We start from the raw sequence: 26,455 nt of genomic DNA on the forward strand, positions 1-26,455 counted from the left end.
ACCTAGAACGCAGGTAAAAATGTTCCACTCGTTAGAATTTTCCTCGTGGTTTGTCCTTTTTATTTCTCTATTTCGTTAAGCCAATAAAGATCAAGTGATAAAATAATGCATATAGATTGAGTAAACATAATGTTGTTGAAGTAAAATATCGGAATTTCATGGAAATGCATGTTGCAATTGAATTAATCGAAATAATTCACATGTTGTTTTGTTAAGATAAAATAAATGTATAATAATAAATACTTTACAGAAGATTGCTACATAAATTCAATCGTTACAATTTCTGATGATATGCAGTTAAAAATTGGGAATAGATTAAATATTAGTTGTATTTCTAATTTTGCACCGTCTTCAAGAAGGTTGCGATACAATTAATATGTCTGATATGAAATAGTCAAACAATAAAGAACAAATGAAATAGAAATTACTTCGTATCTTTTAGAGCTTTTCGAAATCGGCAATATTTTTTTGGCAAAAAATCTTTTAATTTACTTAGAATTCTTAATGAGAATTGATTGTAAAATACATACAAATTAAAAAAAAAACTTTTATTTCACATTTTTTAGTGAATCGATCGATGTTGCAGGGTCAATGTAAAATGGTTTTCATTGTCGTTAATAATTATTTATTCCTATCTATTTATTACTTGTTCCAATTCTTAATTATTATTAATTATTAAAAAATAAATAATATTAATAAAGAATAAACCATCCGTACTTCGCCACCAGTATTATATTAGGTTGTTCGAAAATTTTCTTTCGTTTTATCAGGAAATAATAGACTCACAACGTTTTTTGGTTTATATTATTTCGTCGAATTACGTACGATCCATTTTTTCTGTTGAGATAAACACCGCGACATTTCACAGACTTGGTTTCACATTTGTATGAAGGTGCATTGTTGTAAAAAACACGTTTGCGAAAGACAGTTTTCGAACAACCTAATATTTTGACCACTAATAGAGAAGGACATTGTTATAACTTAATAGTATGCCATTTTTGCAAAGGAAGTAGGCTTATGGCTGAAAACAAATACACAGAACGACGTTTCCTGCGATGCAAACACGAGTTGAAGATTATACTGAGAAACGCAATTTCAAAACACTCGCCCAGGTTGCTGCTTCGTAATCGTATCGATATCGGTCCAACATTCGCAGAGGAATCACTGAATTAAATGAAACTGATGAACAACAAATTCTGTGCAATTGGGAATAGTTAACAATGAACTTGAATTTGAGAAATTTTGCAAACGGAACCGAGCAGTAGATTACTCCTGGAAGATGCAAAAGGTCTCGTTCCGATAGCTCAATCCAATTCTGAATAATCGATAAACGTACATAAAAGTTGGAATTTTGCAAGAAAATAGTTTAGAAAAAACAAACGCAATAAAATTTTGTAAATGGATCAGCGGAATAACATGCCCTACGAGATGCAAAAGGAATCGTTTTCATTAGTCAAGCGGTTTCGAAGAAACCATCGAACGAGATCGGTGCGAGAATGTTAGTTAAAAAAAAAAAATTGTTTACGATAACCAAATCGAAAAATTCTTTTTAACCGGAACAACCGAAAAACATGCCCTACAACATGCATAATAAATCATCCCGATTGGTCAAACCGTTTCGGAGGAATTATCAAACATACATAAAAAAAAAATTAAAAATATCTATACGTGCTCAAACATAAATATTTTCCTCCTTTTCCGAAGTTGGTATAGTGAAATGTTGCGTTAATCCAACGCTCGTTTTTAATGGGTGACCGATTTTCAAAATTGGGAATGTACCGAAAATAGAGAAAATAGAAAATTTGGAAAATAGAGCAACGATAACGGATTACGATCGTATGTTACGATCACAGCTATTCGAATTTGTTCCACTATGTTAGATTAGAAAGTGTTATAGAGATTCATACAATGACAAAAACAAAATAATAATAGAAAGCCAGACTATAATTCTTGCTATCTTTCAAGAACAACTATTTCGCTATTATTGAAATATATGTTAGCGTATTCTTCTTGCAAAGACATTCTTGAAACAGTACCCTATTTATTTCGTTCTAGAATTCTTATCGAGTAGTCGGGAGCACTTCCGGTGTCCTAGAAAACGTCGAAAGTTTCTGATTTCAAAAAGTCTAAAAGGTCTTGAAAGACTCGGAATTTCATACTGCAAAGACCTTTGCATCCTGAACATTTTTCGCTAATGTTTCTGAAGAAATTTCGTGAAACTGGATAGTTCTATTAAGTTGGTGCATATGAAATTTCATTTTTTCAAGTAAAACTTTAACCGAATTTCTTTAATGCGGTTGATATTTGACAAAGAATACAATTTCATATTTATAAATGTTTATAAACTTGTAAATAAATGAGTTATATAGATGTGACCTTTCAAACTCGAATTTCAAAGATACGAAGCTTTTCATGTGTTGAAGTAATAACTCAATTACATATTTCAGAACTCAAAGAAATCTTGCGTTCTCAATCTCTACAAGCGTCTCAAAACATCTTTAAGAGTGTCGTTTGATCAGGAAACGATTGGAAAATGGAGCTGCGAGCGAGAACGATTACAATTGCAAACATGATTCGTTTGTATCTTCGCGGTGTAACTGTTCATAAAATGTAAACAACTTTTCGCATCGTAATCAGCTGAGGAAAAAGCAAGCAAGACGAAAACGAGAAGATTAAACAGAAAGGAAAATGGGATGGGGGATGGAAAAGGAGAGAAACGGTCGCTCAAGATCTTAGATGAATTCATATTCCATAGAATACGTATTTCAAAGCCGATTCCGGCGACAATAACAGCCAACAGCGAAAAGAAGCATTGCCTATCGATACGACAGGAAAATATCGAGTGAATTTGTGCGATATTCAACCCAGTGTGGATCTAATGACAATATGAAATGGTCAAAGACTAAAGAGAAAACACTCCACTCTCCTCACTAAAGAAATAAAATAGTCAAACTCGAAAATGAGATGTTATTTAACAATTAAGTTAGAAATTTACCAAATGTCCAGCTGGACAAATTGTAAAATACAAATTAAATAATAAAAAAAAAGAAATGACCAGGGATTTTTTACACGATAATTTGTAGAGGACTTGTGTAGAGGATGGTTGATCGTGAGATTTATAAGACGAGATTGCTTGTTGTTGAAACCGTCAAGTATGTTTAAAATAATAAATAAATAAATATACAGAGAATATTCGCTGAGACGCTCGTACTAGTGAATTTGCTAAAGACAATGTAAATCGTTGTAACTCGTTGATAACTGATCGATACTCGACAGATACTCATATTAGGTCATCCCATAAGTTCGTGCCGTTTTTCGAGCGGTTATATATGTTATTTTTTTTAAACACCTATGAATCGTTGTCTTAGGTGTTTTCAGAACATTTGACATCTCTTGAACTGTCAAACTTTGTGATTTTTCAACAAGATCCCGAATTTTATCTTCGTCTGTCTGAGGAAGACGCCCGGAGCGTTTCTCGACTTCTAAACAGAAATTCCCAGCTCTAAAACGTTGGAACCACTTCCTACAGGTGCGAGATGAAAGCGCATTTTCTCCGTAAACAGCACATATGTTTTTCGTGGCAATTGTTACAGAACTTCCTTTCCAAAATTCATATAACATGAGATGTCGAAAATGGATACGCATTCCACTCCTGATTTTTTACTGTTAGAAGTCACTGTGTTCACTATATTACGATCTTATACCCACAAAAATCTGCTCTAGCCTGTTCTTGATCAGCTAAGCTCAAGTGCATTGGTCCCTTATCGCCGTATGTTTATAAATCGACACATGAAATGTATACACAAAAGTCGGTACGAACTTATGGGATGACCTAATAGATACTGATTCGCACAACTAATTAATAACTGATAGATAACTGAACTGGTAACTCTTACGATCGCGTCCATTTACTTATACTCGTCGGGGGAGAGTCGGAAAATTCAAATTCGTCTTTGTTCGACGGTTGCATGCAGCGGCGACATTATTTTGCCCGAAGTTTATTTATTCTTACATTACGTGTATCCTAACGATATTGATACTCCGAGGCACAACAACATGATTTAAATTGTCCTTTAGCTCGTGTGCCGCTACAAATTTATCGTATTAATAATGTTAGTAAATTGACAAAATATAATTTGTAGGCTATATTTTGCAGTTGTACAGGGTGGTTGGTAACTGGTGGTACAAGCGGAAAGGGGGTGATTCTACGCGAGAAAAGAAGTCGAAAATATAGAATACAAATTTTTCGCTTGAGGCTTTGTTTTCGAGAAAATCGACTTTGAATTTTCGCTCGGTACGTGTGCACTTTATCACGTCTCGTTATAACGGATCTCACTGTAGATCGTTGTCTCGATGGAAAAATTAAAAAGAAAATATTTTTATTCTATATTTTTGACTTCTTTTTTCGCGTAGAATCACCCCCTTTCCGCTTGTATCACCACTTACCAACCACCCTGTATATCAAATAAGATAATCAATGTCCTGTAATATTTTTAACTGCAGTAGAATTTATTCATACTGAAAAGTAATATTAGTTCAGCTTGTGTCTGCTCCTGAAAATATTCGTACCTTTTTCTCACCATCCATTCCGTGGATGTTCGAACGGTGGTTTGATAATTGAAAAAGAGTTATTTTCTATACCATAAATTTGCTGATAAAAATTTCTTCCAAACGCTTTAGGCACTTCACTTTTATTTAGTCAAAGAGTAAATCTCCCATCTCCGTAACTTAATTCAGAATAAACGGAGATGAATGGAAAAAACATATCAATTAGCTAGTCCAATTTACAATATACCTTGTCAAAAAATCATCTTCTATAATTCTGTTAAATATGAATCATCCAAGAGCCACTTATGATTTGCCTTGGGCGCAATAACCATTCATAACGTCAAGTTAGAATAAGTAGCGTTACGTGGAATAGTGTCGAACACTTTTCTTTAAACCTGAAGACTTGTGAAACTCTCGGAGATTCCATATTCATTATGAATTCCGCAATCGGAAACGATCGCATGTGATTATCGCGTAGTTTATTGTATTTCCTGAGCGCCATTTAAGCTCGTTTGCAGTTGATTAATTAACAAATCCCGTTTGAATTCCATAGGACATTTGCATAAAACGTTGTTCGTTTAATGGCGTGTAATTTTACCGCGTTTTCACGTAAATGTAAACGGGAATGATAGCCACCGACCTATTATCGAGCGTGATTGGCTGGACACGTTTGGCGCGACGTCGACGGGGCGTTGTTATTTGATCGATTGGCTCAGCCATTCGCGGTACCATAAAATCGTATCTCTTTCAAAAGGAAAATCCCATCGTCAATGTTATTATTTTACAATGGACTATGGACAATGGTCCATAAAAGGGTGAGGCGTTTGGTATTTACCGAAAAGGTAACGCGAATCCATGTTCGAAAAAATGGTAAAAATGTTTTTACGCTTGAAACCTTACCGTTTGAAATTTGACATTATTTAATTTTAACATTTCAGTCTAACAGATTGAATTGAAAAATTTTATATCGAAATTTATATGTAAACAATCTTGTCGAGGTGACTTTTCTTTTTTCTGTTTCTGGGGTACGTGCTGAGTCACCGTGGCTAGATGATTGTAAGATTTGCTTATCGTGCTACACGTGCCGCGAGGCACCATGACATCGAGTCGTCAGCCACACGTACATATTTCTTAACCCTTTCGCTTCGAGCGCCGCTTGTCACGTTTTTCGTCACGTCACTCATATCTATGTGACGGGTATACTGCCGTGGGGGCCGTCACCCAAATATGGATGACGCTTTTCTTGATCGAGTTAATTAAATATAGGATATTACATGTAGGATATACAACATAAAAATATTAAAAGCACATTATACCATACTTTTTATTAATTTATATTCTGGATAAAATATTACATTATGCCATATAGTATGGTATTTATTAAAACATTCCAAACATATTTGGGGTGATTTTGGGCACTTCAAACAATAGTCATCATTACTTTCCTCATTTTCAAATATATTTTCACGCTGTCTACTGAACATTTTGAGGATGAACAAATCACTGATATACGTCTCACAAGTATGCTTCTCGACTAAATGAAAGATATGAGATATCTGTCATGAGATCCCTCGGAATACTCTAGCTGGAAAGCTTATCGCTTTCTCCACTTCAGAACTAAATAATCTTTTCTTCACAATGAATCGAAGGCGATAAACAATGAATTCCCGCTTGTCGCTCTATTTACGTTCTGCGTACCGGCGGTCGAATTTGGGCCCCGCAGGAAACTTAGCCGAATCACCCTGGGCGACGAACGTGTTGTAGGCAGCACCCGCGAGATGACCTGTGGGTACGAGTGCCGCTTATAGGCGGCAACCATGTGACGACTCCTGAGTCCCGCACTCCATATATCCGGCATCTAAATGAGAGAGATTTAAAGTTTATTGAGTCCAAGAATACAGTTTTAGGTACATATTCACAATAAACGGTGAATTTTTGTAATGGTATGTTAGACAAAGCTACCGATACGCGGCGGTACGACGTAACCATGTTGTATTATTTGTCGGCGCTTTACATTTTTCGTTGTATGATACAATTTTTGGGTTTAAGCCGCTGGGGAGCGGAGCCTTTTTATGTATTTTTCTTTTATTTTTTTTTTGTCCTGAAAACTTGGTCGCAAAACAGTACGAACCGGCGTCCAAATGATGCATATGCAAGTGTGATCTGTAGTCAATAATATATTTTTTCCTTATCGGCAGAACATTTTCTGTTGATTTTATTGACATATAGGATTAATCGCTTCTAAAGTTACGCATTGTTGAAACAACATCAGAACGTTTCACGCAATATATTTCAAACATCCAAACGATCGTATACTGTTTCATGCTGAAAAATCTGTTAAATCCATTGACAGTGAAACGATATTTCATATACGGTTCTTGCAAGAATTAGCAATAGATCGGCTTAAGGTATAATTGTCAATCTGTTAAAAATTAGAAATCGTGGGTTAGAATTTTCTTTGAAAATGTACTGTTAGGAATAGTTTAGACCCTTTTAAAATGTAAGAAATAAAAAAAGTAGTATTATGTTTGAAAATGGACTAATCGATTCCGAGGAAAGTGAAAATAATTTCAACCTGCCTAAAAGACGGCGAAGAAATATATGCGGCACATCAGAATCGGAATCGGAGTGAATTGAAGATAATACCAAGGACACCGATTGCAATGTAACATGGACATCTAAAAATTTCAAGCCAAAAATTCATCCATTTTCCTCAAAAAATTCGGGAGTAGGAAAGAAAATACGCAGATCCTCACCAATTATAAATTACTTTGAGCTATTGATTTCTGAAGAGCTCGTACAGTACATTGTAGATGAGACAAATTATTATCGGGCTCAGAAAAATTTGAAAATATTGACATTCTCAAAAATAGCTTAGAAAATTATTTTAAAGAAAAACAAGAGAACTTTTATCGAGACGGAATAATGGCCCTAGCAGAAAAATGAGAAGAAGTTCTACAACCAGAACTACCATAACATATATAACATCTCGAAAAACGGCACGAACTTAAGGGATGAGCTAATAATAATAACTTGGAATCCAGGAAAATACGACAGTAGACGAACTGTAATGTTTTTTCGCGTTGTCATTGTTGATGGCACGTAATAAAAAACTAACAATACAAGAGTACTGGACTAAAGATAAATATTTACGAAGCAGTATTTTTGGCGAAATAATGTGCAGAGATCGCTATCTTTCATTTAAGGTTTAGGAAAACGTTTATACAGCAACCACGCACACTGTGCGTATTTCTGGCGCGCGTTTCCGTTCAGTGACAGAACTTCGGTGAACTGGACTGCCGAAGCGAAAGGGTTAAAAATCAATTTGATAGAAACAATCAAATAAGAGCACTTAAACTACACTCGTAACACTCACCGTAACTTCTAAAATTCGTCGCCAAACCTAATCTAGTTGCTATCAATAGATCCGATGGATGTTACTTCTATAGAAGACGTGGCACTAACACAGCTAAAATATCAATTTGAAAATTTGTATTTCAGTGTTTATATTCGACCAATTAAACATATTTGGCTGGCAAAATTGAAATATTTGAACTAAAGAATCCTATTGTTAGGTTTATTTAAATGTAAATAATTGCTTAACAAACCGATGCACGAAAAAATTTGCAAAAGTTCCTTGAAATTATTTAATCAAACTATAGAAACGCTGTCTATTCTCCGATTTCGACGAATATTGGATATGCGTAGAAATTAATATTTTAAACCAGTGTAGTGGTACCGGCAGTTTTTCACGAATATCTCGGAAACTAAGCGTATTCAGCCCTTATATATACAGCAAAAAGTTGTTAAAAATATCGACCTCTACAGCATATCCAAAGATCATCGAAATTGGAGGGTGGCCAGTGTTTCTACAGTTTCACCTATTGTTTAATTTTAATATTTGAATTTAACTTTGTGAACTTAAATATTTTAATTTTGTCAATATTTGTATTTAACCAATTAACCAGGTAACTGCGTTTGACGAGTATACACGTCAAATAAAAACTTTATTTCGATGCGCTCGACGTGAATACTTGTCGTTGCTTGTATTTATTTACGTACTCCATGACCTTAGCTCATGAGAAATTTCTAAAACTAAATTCAGTAGTTAACACATTGTCGACAGGCAATTTTACTGAGAATTTATTTCATAGCACCGACTGTTATTTCGTAATTGGATGTGGAAGTAAAACAATATAAATAAACTTTAATAAATTTTATTTATTATTCAACTTTTAATATTTCTTTTCGCATGATAAACAGTGTAACAATCACCTACGAGTTTTCTGGTTTGGCCCACCAATATCAGTAATCCAAGAAACGTCTTTATTTCATTAGTGGTAACTTCCATCTATGGTGCCGTTTTTGCAGAGATTTTATGTAACTCTTTCATTTGAGAATGGTACAAATTGATTTGCGTAACGACTAAATAAAAAAAGAACAACTGTCAAAGGATAAAGCCGTTATCTCACTGATAATCGATGCATCACCAAGTTCAATAGTTGCACCAGGAATGTTTAAATAATTCTGTAAACTTGGTGAGATAACATGTTCGTTCCACTCTTCTTCCAATTCGTACTGATTCTATCTGATTCTATTATAACTATCTGATTCTATCTGATTCTATTATATTCCTTTTTTGATATTTTGGTGGCCTAATATCAGATTTACTATCTTCTGATACAGTATCATTTTCCAAACCACCACAATTTGATTCACAATCACTTCAACAATCAGATAAAACATCATCGTTCCGTCATCGTTGACATTTTTTTACAACAAAGCACGCAACTTGACGGGTCTTATAAGCGAGAGAAACAGCTTGAGGTATGCTGACCAGTGAATTGCACTGTATCATCTCTAACAGTGCACTGAGAAAACGACGCTGATGCGAAAAAAAGCGCATTACAAGTTTACTCGTAGCTAGTCGGCAACGTTTGGCCATGAAAATACCAGTTAAAACACTTTGACTGCCACGTTCGTCATATATGACCGGCCACGGTTTCTCCTGTGACGCCACGGTGGTCATTGGTGACCGGAGCGCTTGAACTTCTTACAATTGTAAAAATTGAATGAAAATTGACAGTTAGGGCATTTTGAATATAACCGATAAATAGAAGATACTTTGAAATAAAAAGTGCGCCATTGAACAATTAAACATTCTTATTAGAACATCGATAAAAAAAAATGAGAACAGATCTTGCATCTAACGGTGCACTGTGTTTGCATCCATATCTTTGAGGGGTAATCTACGAATATTATTATAAACACACCTTAGAAAATAATCGTAAATGCTGCTATACAATCGTATAATTGAAGTTAAAAGTGTGAACATACCTTACTATTATATATAGAATGAGCAAATACTGTTTACTAATATCTTGTACACGTTTCAACAATATATTCTGGAGGTTTTGCTTATATATAGCCGATAAATAGAAAATACTTTGAAATAAAAAGTGCCTCATTGAACAATTATACATTCTTATTAGAACATCGATAAAAAAAAATGAGAACAAATCTTGCATCTAACGTTGCACTGTGTTAAAACACTTTAAACATAAATGTGGCTCATCGATACAATCTGGACGATAGATGGTCACCTTTTTGGTCCGATTCTTAGCAATTTTTGATCCTGACTGTTTAACATTTTTTTTATAGCACTCTCTGCAAAATTTTCGTACCAGATACGCTTGCTCTTCTTGTCGTTGCACTCCGTGTTGCAATCTTTGTCGAATAAGTATGTTTGACGGCTCTGATGAATGGCACTGTGTAAGCTGCATTGCGAGTGCCATTCTAAAATCTGGTACCTTGATTTTTGTGTTTGTTGCTTGTTTATAGAGTACAATCGCGTTCGAAATTGATGTATTTAACAATAACTCTAAAGCTAATTTGATATACCACTTGAGAGTTCTTCTATCTGGTGTAGAATATGCTATCATTCGATTCGATAAATCTACAGCACAGTTTCCTCTGTTGTGATCTACCACTACCATTGGTTTATCACAAACATAATTTTTTTACCTTTACCATCTCTGCCGAATGTTTCGTCGAAATCATAAAAATGTCATGCTTGTCTCTCTACCTTACTATTATATATAGAATGAACAAATACTGTTTACTAATATCTTGTACACGTTTCAACAATACATTCTGGACGGTTTGTTTACGACGAAATAACAAATGCGAATGGTTTGTTGAAATAAACGAAGCCTTGTTATAATATGTCGCTATCAACTGTTACCAAGGTACCACGGTGGTCACCCATGACCACCAATAAGATAAACGGTCCATTGGGGAAGAATATGTTTTACATCATCAATTTATTATTATTTTGCCATTGTATGCTTTGGATAATAAAAATACTCCCGTGGCGTCCTCAGCGAAACATGTGATTTTGACGTGGCAGTCAAAGTGTTAATCTGTTTCAGTCTTCGTCTTACTGTCAGATGATATTCGTGATCCATTTTAAACTTTCCAAATGTATACAAAATCACCCATTATCAATAACATAATACATAATAAAGAAAGTTATTTAGCAGCAGTTTCGTAACTGTAATGTAGAATTACTAACTCGAGTACAAATAACGTGATTGTTAAAAATTAATATAGGTCAGTAGCAAGGAAAGAAAATAGAGTATGTTTCATTTCGATCAGTTTTGTAACAGCTGAGAAACAGCTTGTACGCTCCCACGTTTGGTAAAGGTCAAGCAACCACAGGTATTGTTCACTTCGTGTTTGTTCTAAAATCGAACTTTTTTTTATAATTTAATATTCTTTGTTACGGAGAACAATCCATTTATCTATTTATTTATTATTGTTTAGTCCGTGCCTTTCGGCTTTGGACGAATTTTCGGTTTTACATCTCTTACATCTAATTCTCTTCTTATATGTCTATTAAAAATTAATATATCGATACTCCATTGATTTCCTAGGAAAATAATTTGAAGTGTCTGTATCTAAAGGGTACATATATTGGTAATGGAACTAAACTGAAAGACAGGCATTTAAAATTAATTTAAATGACCTCTTTTTATGTTAATAAATTTTATTAACATAATCTTTTTATGTTAATCATAGTTACTTATTCGTAGATTTGTTGTCCATCCAGTCGAAGGTGGACTACGATGATTACTTAAAACTGCGAAAAATAACAAAATAAGAAATTAGACAAATGATCCTCATGTAAAATTATTAAACACTTTGATTTCCCTTTAGCCTGTCAAAGTGCTAATTCGTGACCGGTCAACAATGTGCTAACTAGTAAGACGTGGATATTTGATTTCGATCGATCGAAGTGCGGAATATTTGCATTAAAAGATTCTGCTTAAACTTAAACAATTACTCGTCAAACTCGATAACGCTTCATCAAGTTTTCGTATTCCTGTATTATGACACTCGTCAAGTACGATATAAAACAGAGTTCCCAGTTAGGGAATAGGTAAATGGAACAAAAAAGATAGTCGTGTCGCAGAAGGTTCGTTGAAAAGACGGGCGAAGAGAACGAGAATCGTAAGCCGGTCTTTCTCGAACGCTTAGCGTGAAATTGCACGGCGTATTCATTCGCGAACGATTCAGCTCTCAGGAGAGAAGGGGCTTCCCGATTCCTTGTCGCGAAATGATTAACTTTCGACGAGATTCCGCTTAATTCCACGGCTGTCTGTTAGAAACAATGCCAAGCTTCTTTTTCTCTCGGGAAAACCGGGCTATTCCTTTACTGAGAAATCCGTGATTTATGAGGCAATAACGAAAGATATTTCCTGCGTTGCGATTCAGGTGACGTGGGTGCAGCAGCCAAGCAAGGACTCGTTTCGACTACTCACGGTCGGTAGGATCCTGTACAGTGCGGATCAGCGGATCAGCCTCAACTTCCGGTAAGTGAAATCAACAAAATACGAGAGATATTTAGATAGATATGATGTATTGATAATTAGCACATGAAAATTGACATTGGTATTGATTTCGATACGGGATATGAAGTATGGTGGAATCGTAATATATTAGGTCATCCCATAAGTTCGTGCCGTTTTTCGAGCGGTTATATGTGTTATCTTTTTTAAACACCTATGAATCGTTGTCTTAGGTATTTTCAGAACATTTGACATCTCTTGAACTGTCAAACTTTGTGATTTTTTAACAAGATCCCGAATTTTATCTTCGTCTGTCTGAGAAGGACGCCCGGAGCGTTCTTCGTCTTCTAAACAGAAATTCCCAGCTCTAAAACGTTGGAACCACTTCCTACAGGTGCGAGATGAAAGCGCATTTTCTCCGTAAACAGCACATATGTTTTTCGTGGCAATTGTTACAGAACTTCCTTTCCGAAATTCATATAACACAAGATGTCGAAAATGGATACTCATTTCACTCGTGATTTTTTACTGTTAGAAGTCACTGTGTTCACTATATTACGATCTCATACCCACAAAAATCTGCTTTAGCCTATTCTCGATCAGCTAAGCTCAAGTGCATTGGTCCCTTATTGCCGTATGTTTATAAATCGACATATGAAATGTGTACACAAAAGTTGGCACGAACTTATGGGATGACCCAATACATAGTCCGAACAGGGTCGGTGCAAGTCAGGTTCAGCACGTTCGCCGGAACCCGGGCCCGTGGTCTACGAAAATTACCCAATTTAAAAATCAATTTTGATTAACTTTTTACAGAATGATGATTTACAGATGCAAGACATTTTTTTGTAACGATGATTTATCATAGTTTAAAGGAGTGAGAAAAATCATCCAAGTTTAATGTAATTCCATAAAATCCTCATATCCTGGAAACTACTTTAGATAAAAAAGACCCAAGCACTTTCAGAAAAATGTATTTTTTAGAGAAATTAAAGTACATCAATAGTCTTTTGCAAAAGTCATACATGATTACAGATTTCGTACTGTCATTGGATCTTTTGCCCCTTAAAAGCGAATTATGGATGCGAAAAAATAGTACTCGGATTTGTCTAAAAAACTACTTATAAAAAATATATAATATGTAACATGTTACATGTGTAAATAAATAATTTCTTGTTGTAAAATTTAAGTGTAGGATTTGAAGGTGTATTGAGGCACCGCAAAAGATCACGCGGGCCCTGAGTCTGAACCCGTCTATTTATATGAACCTGTCAAAGAACAAATTTATATAGTAGGAGTTCGTTGAGTTTCTCCAGTATTTGCCATTTTCCATATAATAATAGCAGTTCGTGTCGAGATAAACGTGTTGAATCGGCAGGATTCATTTTATTAAACAGCTAACTGGAATTTTAGTAAAATAGCTAAATGTTAAAATTGAATTTGTATTTGAAAATTTTAATTTCAGTTCAAATCTAAAAATTTGATCTTTAAAAGTTATATTACACATTTTCGCTACTAATTATTTTCTAAACAAAAATCAAATTAATTGCATCGACAAACTGAGGAAAAGTATATGCATTGAAAGTATAAAAATTGTCACGCGAGATATTTATTTTAGGAGAACAAGAATATTTTGCATTCGTATAGAGAGAAGACAAAATTTCTACGATTTCGTGACAATGAAAATGTGATTGAACTCATTACTAGTATCGATAGAAATTTCTATTTTTATCGATTTCCGTGTCACGAAATGCTATAAAGTCGTGTAGCTGGATATTTCTCGCTTTTATAGGTACGCTATAAAAGTCGAATACATCTAAAAATCGCGTAACGATATATGGACGAACGAAGTTTTCCATTTTTTGATCTCACAGATACCCGAGCAATTGGAGATTACAAATCCAGTACGCAACTACGCGGGATTCCGGCTTATACAAGTGTCAAGTTGCAACGCATCCGCCGCTGGTTAAAACGATTAACGTCGTCGTCACGGGTGAGTGACCTTTTGAAACTATATCCGCGATTAACCGCCATTGTTTTGCTTCAAAATTTCCTTTCTCGTGCGTACGCTGTGAAACAATACGCCGTTAAATTGTATCGTCAACAGCACATTGATAAAAAGAAATGGCACAAGGTTCTAGAATATTTTTTATCATATTCTATTCTATTCTATCATATTATGATCATCTCCCATGATATACTGAATTAAATGAAACGAAAGAAAGACTCAACCAAACATTTTTCCGAGCTACCCTTCCTCTAAACACAAACACCATTTCCAATAAAGGAAAATCTTTTCATAAAACCTTGCTGTTGAACCCTCCACAGGGTTTTTCTCATCATCTTCCATGAATCTTCCCCAAATAACTGCAACATAATTAAGACTCTTCTGAAGATCCAAAGAGCCCCATCCAACGTACTTCCTGTATCCACTTACCCCATCCATTCGCCATGTAATCTTCAAGAAAACAATCGAAAGGTAAAAGTAAACAAAACCACGTGCGCTCGATTCTATTCTCGTAGCAACGAGATGAAGGAAAGCATTCTTCCTCTCATCGACTTGTTTTATTTTACCCCACGATTCATAACGAAGGGTTGCAGGAGAGCGCCCTATCCACGTTAACCAATTAAGGAGCAATGCGTTCGACGCAACATTTACAATATTTCCAAACAATTTACCTTATTAAAATTTGTTCACTAACATCGTAATTATGAAAGGAAACTCGCTCGATACTTTTTTCGTCACTGCTTCCTCCACCTGAATTTTACAATTTTGTAAAATTTATCCACTTGCGCTAGAAAGACGTGCCACGCACGTCAAGATGCTTTTCTTCGCTGCACGCTGCACGTCGGCTAACAGTTAGATCGTTCGTTTGTCGAACTACAGTTGCAGAGTGCACGACGTCACATAGAGTCATCGATATCTTGGAAATATTTCAGAATAGATTATTAATAAACAAAAGGCTATCGTTGCCGTGAGTATTTATGCATATCCGTGTAAAATTCTTTATGTAAGACCCTACCAACGCGCTGAGGCGCTGCTTAATGCTATAACTATCACAGCAGTCAAATTGACTGGTTTTACAATTTTATTTTAAAATTCTTACTTCATGTTATATTTTTGTCCGCAATGATGTAATGACTTTCGCAACGATAACTAAAAGAATAATATAATGAATTTTATTTTGTTTTTTGTGTATTCAAACTGAAAATAATTTTGTATCAAGGCTACTTATACCAATACCAGTCAAAATGTAAAAGGGTCCTACAATCTGTTTGTCGAGCCCCAATTAACCAGTTTCTTCGTTTTGTACAACTTGCCACACGTTTTTTAAATTTCTACTGCGTATCATTCGTTATGATGATATCAGTTGTCAGGAAAATTCCGGATCGATAGCCAGATCGCTAGATGCTGACACTAGAAATTCCACATCAGTGAAAATAACTGGTTCTACAATTCTATAAATGTGTCAACCCTCGTTTAGGGATCATGGTCGCAGATGGATTAATAACACCAAAAATGTACTACATAACATGGAATTTCTTTTTTAAGAAAGTAGTAAATCAATAAATATAAAAATATTCTATTTTACGTATTTTTTAAAAACCAGTCGTTTTAACTGGTTTTGGTAGAAATAGCTTCGTGTTAACTATCGGTAGTTCTAGTGTTAAAAGATTGCCCTCCCAGACGCGGTGAGGCGTGTTATATCGTAGTGCACGACACGCGCAACTGTGAGTTTATTGGCAGCGCAAGTGGTTAAAGAAATTGCATTTACAAAATTTTTCTGATTTTGTAATGTGTAATAACTTATAATAATTTAAATTAATATGGTTTATGATATTAAATTAATATAACTGATGATAATTTAATAAACGTAAAATAAAAGTAATTTATAAAATTATAGTTAATTATTACGCAATGTTTAGTGGGTTTCGATAGAGGGAGAAAGAGGACGAGGGAGGGAAAGAAACTTGACCGAGTCGGAAGAATGGTTCTCAGTTTCCGAGCGACATTCGAGACGAAGAAAGGGACGTAGCGGGTCACACAAAGGAGCAAAGGGTTACAGAGCAGGTTTCGCGTGTCCCAATCCCCTTACGTCGCCAATTCGGTGCAATGGAAACCCGCATTTCGTCGGCTAAAGCGCCTCGTGGCCGGTAATCTGATCTGATCCGAAGAGGGGCCTGGTCGGTGAACAAAAGCCGCCGTAAGGACGAAGTAGGGCAGAACAAACCCGGATAGACTGACATTGTTACACGACTCCTTCTCCTCCCTTTTCTCTGTCTTCGTTCGACCATCTGGCGTCCCTGTTGCTCTCCCTAAATCGTCAAGCCCGACGTTTTGTCGTACCGCTGGAATTTCTTTGACCTCTCTTGCTCCAGGAACGATCTTTTTGGCCCTCGTGGGTATCTATACGGAAGAAATATCTAACACGGGATGAAATCGATATGGGACACGCTCGTTGACTCATCTCGATCAAATAAGTTTCACAGGAAACGATTTGTATGGGGATGATTGATAGGGCTTTCTGATGGAGCATAGTTTCGCGAACGACGCCATAGATCGAACTACTTAATTTATAAGGAACCATGGAAAGAGTTTCTTTTTTTTTATTTGGCAGAATTTTTACAATCAATTCTCATTGAGAATTATAAGTAAATTTTATTTTGGCGTGGTACTGTAACTTGAATTATATGTGTTTATAGAATGTTTGATTCTAGTTGAGTCTAATGCTTAAATCTAAAGGGTAATGTCTGTGGAAAGAGTTCTCACGGAGACTTCTTTGATCATCTTGTTTCTTTTTTTATTATTTATTAAAATTACAATCAATTCTCGCGTTGAGAATTTGCAGTAATTTTTCTGGCGTGGCGCAGTAACATGGCTAATTATTTATAATAAGTTAATACTTGTTATAGATAAGTATAATTTGTACGTAAGTATTGTAAATAAGTAAATGTTACTTAATTTAAATAACTAGTTGAATCTGTCGTTTAGGTCTAGCGGGTAGTGTCTCTTCAGCCTGCGAATCTGGTCCGTCGTATCAAGTAATCCAGTGATTAGGGGGTTTCGGTGTTTGTTGACTCTTTTGCTATATCTGTCGCTATGTTTTGCTATTTCCTCTTTGACTGTGGGTATCTTGAGGTCGCGATGAATTGTTTCGTTGGTAACGTACCAAGGTGCGTTTATTAAGGATCTTAGCGTTTTCGATTGGAAGCGTTGAAGTATTTCAATGTTGGAGTTACTTGCTGTTCCCCATAGTGATCATCTTGTTCTGTGTAACTTTTATCTTTCTTTACGATTTCTGTCTGTCGAATTTCTACATCTCTTAACACGTTGACTGCCACGCGTGTTTTCAATGAAATCTCCTTCAGGCCACACGTGTCGCAGTAACAAGCGTTCTCTGTTAGGTACTCCCATCGGTATTTTAGTAATGCGAGTGGCTCAAGTGGTGATCTCAAGAATGATCTCTCGTTTCGTTTGTTCGCAACATTAAAATCACTAGCTGTTGTCGAATACAATGAAGGAAAATGTGGTACAGATTATTCCGACCAAATGGTTCCTTATGCCACCACAATTAGAAAAGGAATCAAATGGTACAGAAAACTTGGCATTCAACTTCTTCTGGGAATTTCTGTTGTAAACGCTTTGACGGTTTACAAAACAAGGAAGAATATAAATATTAGAATATTTAGAGAATTATTAGTTGCAAAATTATTAGGGTTGTCTAAAAATACAAAAAATCCTTGTCTTCGAAGGAGTCAGCGTAATATCGCCGTTCTGAAAAATGATTCCGGAAGAAGCATTAGACGCGCATGCAAGCTATGTTATGCAAATAAAAGTCGCGAATGGACCGAACAAAGACACGAGAGAATTTAAAGAAAACAACAACTTATTGTCCAAATTGTCCCGACCAACCTCAGCTATCTATAGAATGCTTTAAAGTTTTACATTCTAAATAATTTTTCTAATAAAACATTTTCGTATTACTTTTATAACAATTCAATAGTTTTATTATTTCCTCTGGAATATCTTTTCAAATACCTACGATGGTCCTTCGCAAGTAGTCGAATAAGCGTCATCCGAATATGGGTGACGCGGCCCTACCGGAAACTTTGCTGACACCCGAATATGAGTGTCGTGGCAGTCAACGTGTTAAGAGATAATATTCATTAAATTTGGGATTATACAAAATACTGAAATATATACTTTAATAATTAAGTTTTATCGTTTTATTAATTAGTGTACCCTTTCAGGAGCTTTCATGATTTATATATTTGTTCCTATTACTCGGATTTAATATTTTATTAATTTCTACTTTAATAATAACTTACGATTCATTGTATTTCTATTCTATTATATATTTATATATTATATATTTATTATGAAATCTGAAATTTAGTATCACCCATTAAGTCTTCTCTTCTTGAATTCCTGGGGAATTTCATAAATTTAGTATGGAAATAATATTTTTATAAAACGATAAAAAATGAGATAAGATTTTATCATTTGTTTAGAGAATGAAACAAAATCGAACCGTAACGGAAAATGAACGAATCAGATTAATTTCGGATAGCGAAATAAGTTTGGTACCGACGACAGCTGCACTTTCCGTGTTCCTCAAAATTGCGTATTTGTCACGTTAAAACAATAGTTACGTGAAGATGACTTCTGGAACATGTACGAAGCCCATGGACGGGCAGAAACATCCCGTTGTCCAGTAATCGATCATCGATGCGATTAATACGATGATTGATACACGTTCATCGTTGACCCCTTTGTTAGCTGGCCGAAGGCTGCGACAATATTTGCTACGACCGTGTGACGATGCCTGTTTTTGCTAAAGGACAGGATTTATTAAATTCTTTATTATATCGCTAGTTCTTTATTGAGAATTCGCAAGGACTGCAACGAAGCCTTTTTTGTCTTATTCGTTGTCTCTTTTCTGCGACATCGTTCGATGAAAGAAAAGATCGTGTCTCTTTGCGTTACAGATGACTATAATAGTAAAAAATTTCGTATTAAAGATAACTCACAATTACGTAACAAGTTTTTTTTTATTTATTTATTAAAATTACAATCAATTCTCGCGTTGAGAATTTTCAGTAATTTTTCTGGCGTGGCGCAGTGACATGGCTGATTATTTATAATAAGTTAGTACTTATTATAGATAAGTATAATTTATAAGTAAGTATTATAAATAAGTGAATATTACTTAATTTAGATAACTAATTGAATCTAGCGTTTAGGTCTAGCGGGTAGTGTCTCTTCAGCCTGCGAATCTGGTCCGTCGTCTCAAGTAGTCCAGTGATTAGGGGGTTTCGGTGTTTGTTGACTCTTTTGCTATATCTGTCGCTATATTTTGCTATTTCCTCTTTGACTGTGGGTATCTTGAGGTCGCACGTAACGAGTGTTTCGAAATTGTTTCCATGCTTATTACACGGCATAGTTACTATCGTATTAATCAATAAACATTTTAGTGTTTTCGATTCAGGTAAATAGGGCAGCCAGGAACACATCAGTCAGCAGAACACTGTTTATTTTAACACGTTGACGCACGGCGCCGATATTCTGCGTTTTCTCTGTGAGGCGCCGCAACGTCAGATTATACTGTTCAACACGATTTTTGCGATGAGCTGAAAAGGAATCTGAAACCAGTTTCTGCCCATCACCCTCAATTGTTGAAAAAATCGATTTTGAAAAAAATCGCTATTTTTCTACTTCGACCTCAATTTATAGCAAAATTACAAAAGCTATACGATTCCTGTTGGATTTAATGAATTCTGTGGACTTCGAAAAGTTCCTTTCGTTTCACAAAGAAACAATAGACGCACAGGATTTTTTGTTTTATATTCTTTTGATCCATTTTTTTTAATCTTCCAATTTACATCGTATGATCCATTTTACGTTACGTGCAGTATATTAATACGTGTAATAAGATATAATATAAAAATGTTTCGCATCTATTGTTTCCTTCTAAAACGAAAGAAACTTTCCAAACAACCTAATACGTTGATATACGATAGCTTGGCAATATCAATTTGCATATTATTGAGATATGCATAATTTTGTGTGTTAGACTAGATTGGCCGCGTAGTAGTGACAAACGTATTTGAGTATGAGTGTGTGGAAGTATGTGTGTGCGCGGTGTCTCGAAAAACAGATGAATGTAACTGTTCCGTTGGCAGTCTGGTATGGAAGATTTTTTTTTTTATTTATTTGTTAAAATTACAATCAATTCTCGCGTTGAGAATTTTCAGTAATGGTATGGAAGATGGTTTTCTTTTTTTTTTCTTTTATTTGGTAGACTTTTTACAATCAATTCTCATTGAGAATTATAAATAAATTATTTTGGCGTGGTATTGTAACTTGGATTATAGGAGTTTATAGTATGTTTGATTCTAATTGAATTTAATGCTTAAATCTAAAGCGTATTGTCTTTTTAGTCTGCGGATCTGATCCGTCGTGTGAAATAAGTGGGTAACTAATGGGTTTTGGTGGTTGTTAACTCGTATATTATATCTGTTACTGAATTTGGATATTTCTTCTTTAATTGTGGGTATCTTAAGGTCGCGGTGTATTGTTTCGTCGGTAACATTGGAAGATGGCTAGACAAAGAAAATGCTGAGACGCGTGCAAATATACAGGGTGGTTGGTAACTGGTGATACAAGCGGAAAGGGGGTGATTCTACGCGAAAAAAGAAGTCGAAAATATAGAACAAAAATTTTTCGTTCGAGGCTTTGTTTTCGAGAAAATCGACTTTGAATTTTCGCTCGGTACGCGTGCACTTTATCACGTCTCGTTATAACGGATCTCACTGTAGATTTTTAAAAAAATTAAAAAAAAAGAAAAAAAATTTTATTGTACATTTCGACTTCTTTTTTCGCGTAGAATCACCCCCTTTCGGTTTGTGCCAGCAGTTACCAACCACCCTGTATATCGACGAAGAACCTGGAAATCGTTTATTAAATAAATCTATAATTATTTCAATTTGAATTCTAAGTGTAACCTTAGTGTTCCTTTACTTTTATTTCGACAATTGAGATCCACAATTCTCGACACATATATCTGTAAATGTTAAATAAATGTTAAGCTGACGAGACCAGCTTTGGCCTTAATTTTTCTCAAAAGGTAGAGGTCTGACGCGAATTCTGACCATCGTACGCAATTCTCTGAACATTTTTCTATAAGAAACGTTCATAGCGCGAATCAACAAATTTTTCAATTCCGTACAGGAAAAAAAATAGTCATGCATGTTCGTTGCAGAACGACGGCGCGCGTAAGGAACACGTACGACGAAAATAGTGTTGGGGCGTAGTTTAAGTTTTAGTCGTAAATTATGTTGAGTGCGAACGGCAATTTCGTCGAACCGACTGACGATTTCCAGGCACCCTGGCACTCAAGGCGCTAGTAACGTGTGCTGTACGGAGGAAACCTCTAAGGTGCGAGTTGACGGGACTCCGCACTAGAGTTTTGTTTCCAGGACCGCCGAAGGAAGATATGGTACCGGGCTAAGTGAGTGAGGACTATCGCGTGATTTTCCGGAAATCGGTTCCCTTTCTCTTGGTCGATCGCGAGCCTCGGGATGGGCTTTAGCTAGGCGCTAGGCTTTGACCTGCCTCTGGGCCTTCGGCGGCCCAATTGGACGTTCAGGGCCGCTCACACTTAATGAGGGAAATCAGTGACTTCTGGGGGAACGAATACGCCCCAGCCACTTTTTGAATAGTCGTGACACTTTTGACAACGACGTGAGGTTTACTGAGAGTTTAGAATTGGCAGCAAGTGAAAAAAAGAGTAGTTGATGTACATTGCGAGTATTGTGGGTTGTGCGAAGTTTCTGTGAGGTGCGAGGTTAGTAAAGTTCTGACATAACGAGTTTCCTGAGCACACAGTTCTTCCAGTAAGTGTAAAAGTAGTCGAAATTTTCTTTTTGTTTCTAGAAAGGCGGTTAGCATTTTTCTATTTTAATTTTTGCCCATCTAAATAACATATACCATGGATATGGAAATCAGTGATTCGTCTGATGAATCAATAATTGGAAGCAGGAGAATCATACAAAGGGCACATATACACTCAAGCTCTTCAGACGAGGCAAGTAATGACAGTGAATCGTCAGCTAACGAACTAACCGACGATACCATGGAAGAAGAAGATTTCGAGTCAGATTCAGAGGAAGAGGATCTTGATGAAGAATGGCAGGAAATAAGAGAAAGAGGCCAAACCATGACTGAGTATTCGCAAGAAGAAGAGTTGTTAATTGAAGACACGGACTGCGACGACCCTGTTTCTTTATATAAGTTATTCTTCACGGACAATATATTAGAAATGATCGTTGAGGAAACGAATAAATATGCTGTACAATGCTTGGAAAACTCTGTATCTAATAGCAGAGAACACCAACTGGACTGGAAACCTGTTACAAAGGACGAAATGAACACTTTTATTGGTATCCTGCTTATCATGGGTCTAGTGCTGCTACCTAAAATTAGATTATACTGATCTGTATTCGGACGCATGTATAAGAAAAGCGATGAAACGCGGTCGGTTTATATCGATACTTAAATATTTACGATTTTCCGATAATTCCACGACTACGACCGAGGACCGTTTGTGTAAACTTAGAAATATTGTTGACGCAATTGTCCATACGTTCGAAAATACTGTTAAACCTGGTAAAAATATTGCAGTTGACGAAACCGTGATTCCGTGAAGGCGCCTCAGATTTCGGTAATATATTCCAGGCAATCGGCAAAAGTCGGGGATAAAACTTTATAAACCGGACATTCAGGAAGGTTACACCTATAGCATTCATATTTATGCCGGAGAAAATGCAACCAGAGTAGTGAAAACACATGCGCATTTTTCTTATAACGATGTTGAAAATGAGGTTGATCTATCCGTTCGGATGTCATCCTATTATAGTTGTTTGCACAAAACCGTAAAATGGTATAGAAAAATTGTAATAGAATTAATATGCGAGACTTGCCTCGTAAATGCGTGCTATATACATAGAAAATGGGGTACTAAAAGTATTAAAATTGTAAAATTTCGCGAAAAATTATCACCTTTTAGATATAGTGAATCCCGACAGAGAAGAAATGCCAAATAAAGATAAAGTACTGACCAAAACACATTCACATTTTCTGCAGTGGTACCAAGGGCCCGCGAGCAAAACGAGACGGCGGTGTAAACAATGTTATAAACGCATTTCTAAAATAAAAGGTAGAGAGTATGCCGCGAAAAGAACCAAAAAAGTAACAACATATTGTGATCGTTGTAAGAGCCAGCCGGCATTCTGTCTAACATGTTTCAAAAAATTATATAAAAAAAGTAAATAATTATGTTAAGTTTATAATATCGAATTGTTATGTTTTTACTATTGAATGTCAGTTTATAATGTTGAAATAAAATAACATAAACCTGTTTTGTACAATCTATTTTGTGAAATACAAATGTGACCCACCGCGATGCACGCTGCCTCACGGAACTGATACGTGTGACCCACCGGTGATGCACGTCGCCTTACGAGACTGACACGTGTGACCCACTGGTGATGCATGCCAGTGTCACGTAAACTTAAGGGTTGGTTGATGAAATAAAATAGCTGAGTCGTAACACAACTATTAATTTTGTTTTAATTAAACTTTATTATAAATTCAGCAATCACAATGTAACACACACTGAATTAACATAAATCACAATTCACTCCAACCACGTTATGTAAGACTTAGTTACAACGATACGTTAAGTACGCGACTAAGGGTAAAGACCGGTAAAAATAAGTTGACTATTCCAAGGATACAGAATAAGTAAGTTTTTCTGGCGATACTATGTCTGAGGAAGGCTAGGGGTGGGTGTGTCTAAGGACACGGGACTATCGGATTTGTTGATGACAATTTTGGTTAAGGAAGTGAGGGCAGTAGACACCGTCTCCGATTGGATAATAAGACGGTTGGTGGACCAGGAAGGGTTTTAGCCGCCCTCGCGAGAAAGTTGCTAACGGAACATACCAGATGTGAGGAAAACCAACTTTCCATGTTAACACGTGGTAAACAATAAACGTAAAAGGAAATCTAAAATAAGAGATACTCGCTCGGTCCGAAGGACCTTAACTATGAAAATGCCAAGACCCCTGGTGGGTACTTAAGACTATTGAGGGTGCGCACCAAGAATGTGCAGACATCTGGGTGCCATCCTGTCCGCGGTGTGTGGGTTGGTCTCTGATGTGAATCGACGTTACACCGGCGTCAACGTGTTAAGGATCGTACTGAATGACATAATCGTCTGAATGTTGAGTATTTTTATTTAAAAGTAATGATGAATATTCTTAAAACATGAATAAAGTGTGCGCAAAAAACTGATACCAAAAATTGTTACTGTCTTTCTTATAAGAAAATCTCAGGAAGATTTAAAAAAATGGCATTATAGAATACTCTCTTAACTATAGTTAGTAAGTAGAAATACGTTTAGTTCCTAATGAAGTTCTGGAATACCTCGGTAAAAAACTCAACTTAAACATTGAATATTAAAGATTAAACATTAAACTGAAATTTAAAAAATTAGCTGAAAAAATGTAACTAAACTTGTAGATTATGATTACAAAGTTTGATTTAATTTAAGATTGTTGAAATTTTTAAAGAGATATACACTTGAAAACCAAATTATTTATGAGGCACTGATAATCTTCACAGTAGCAATTGAACACAAAATTTCTACAAAATAGAGTCAATGATTGATCATAGATTTACTATATAAAGAAGTTATCGAATGGATTAGTTTGACTGGAGTAAGAAAACAATACAGCTGGATGAATTGATTCAGTGGACAGAACGGAAACAGAAGGGAAATGACGCAGACTGTATGAATGAAACACGACGTCCAATAACGCCAATGAATATTCAATTCCCATGAATCCCGGATTAAATTTATTTAAAACTGCATTTAATATTCATGAATATCCACGTTTCCGTTCGATCGTTGACAGTTCGTCATTGACTATCGATTCGAACATAACTTACTTTGATATTTCTGGAATATACTAACACAATTATTGATGGCTGAGGTATTAGGTTGTCCCAATAGTTTCTTTCCTTTCATAAGATGATAATAGTTGAACAACAATTTCTGTTTTTATTTATTTTATATTTTATTATATTTTACATTATTTTATTGAATTAGGTATGATCCATTTCGTTCTATTTCTATTATTACTTTCGTGCATAATTCAGTAAACTAATATAAAACAAAAAACATTGTGCGTCCATTATTTCCTTATAATACGAAAGAAACATTTCGAACAACTTTATATAAAACCTATACCACGGATATGAAAGGGAAAGAATATATAATACATATAGGAATGTTATATTATAAATTTATAGAAAACAGTATGATAAATACAATATCGTTGCACTCACACGAAATCGAATATAATACCGCGTTTCGCGTATTCGTTTCTCACTAATTCTACGACACAACAACACAACGAACTTCACACGGCCACGATAAATTCAACTCTGTCCGCATTTTCCACGCTCATTTTTCCCTTAACATACCTTGGTAACGCTCACAACACTCCTTGACAACATTAACATATCTTGACAACGCTAATAAACAATTACCCCTCACACCACGTCCTTCCCTGACGTCACACTATCCCACATACACATAACATCATACACAAAAAATGTGTAATGCAGGGCGAGAAACAAATGTAGAGGACTATTAAACGCATTGTTATATAGTGATGAGGCGAATTGATACTTGGTGTAGTCAATGTATTTAAAACTGTTAGCCGTACAGAGTTAGTCGTCGTTCGCTAAGTGTAGCTCGATATGAGTATACAAAATAATGTTTACGTTTGTTTGATATTAACACTATCACACCAGTCAAATTGACTGGCTTTACAATTTTATTTTAACATTCTTACTTCATGTTATGTTTTTGTCCGCAATGATGTAATGACTTTCGCAACGACAACTAAAAGAATAACCCTATCCACGTTAACCAAATAAGGAGCAATGCGTTCAACGCAACATTTACAATATTTCCAAACAATTT

At 35.5% G+C, this 26,455-nt stretch overlaps 1 protein-coding gene across 1 annotated transcript in view; it reads left to right on the forward strand.

The window, feature by feature from the left end:
- Positions 1-26,455, forward strand: part of LOC126869798 (uncharacterized) — a 113,771-nt gene that overhangs the window by 20,993 nt on the left and 66,323 nt on the right. The window contains exons 3-4 of the mRNA XM_050626799.1: positions 12,325-12,422; positions 14,273-14,391. Of these exons, the coding sequence (XP_050482756.1) occupies positions 12,325-12,422; positions 14,273-14,391 (217 nt within the window). The remainder of the gene's footprint in view (positions 1-12,324; positions 12,423-14,272; positions 14,392-26,455) is intronic.

Source organism: Bombus huntii, chromosome 9 (genome assembly GCF_024542735.1).
Source record: "Bombus huntii isolate Logan2020A chromosome 9, iyBomHunt1.1, whole genome shotgun sequence".
Taxonomy (NCBI): domain Eukaryota; kingdom Metazoa; phylum Arthropoda; class Insecta; order Hymenoptera; family Apidae; genus Bombus; species Bombus huntii.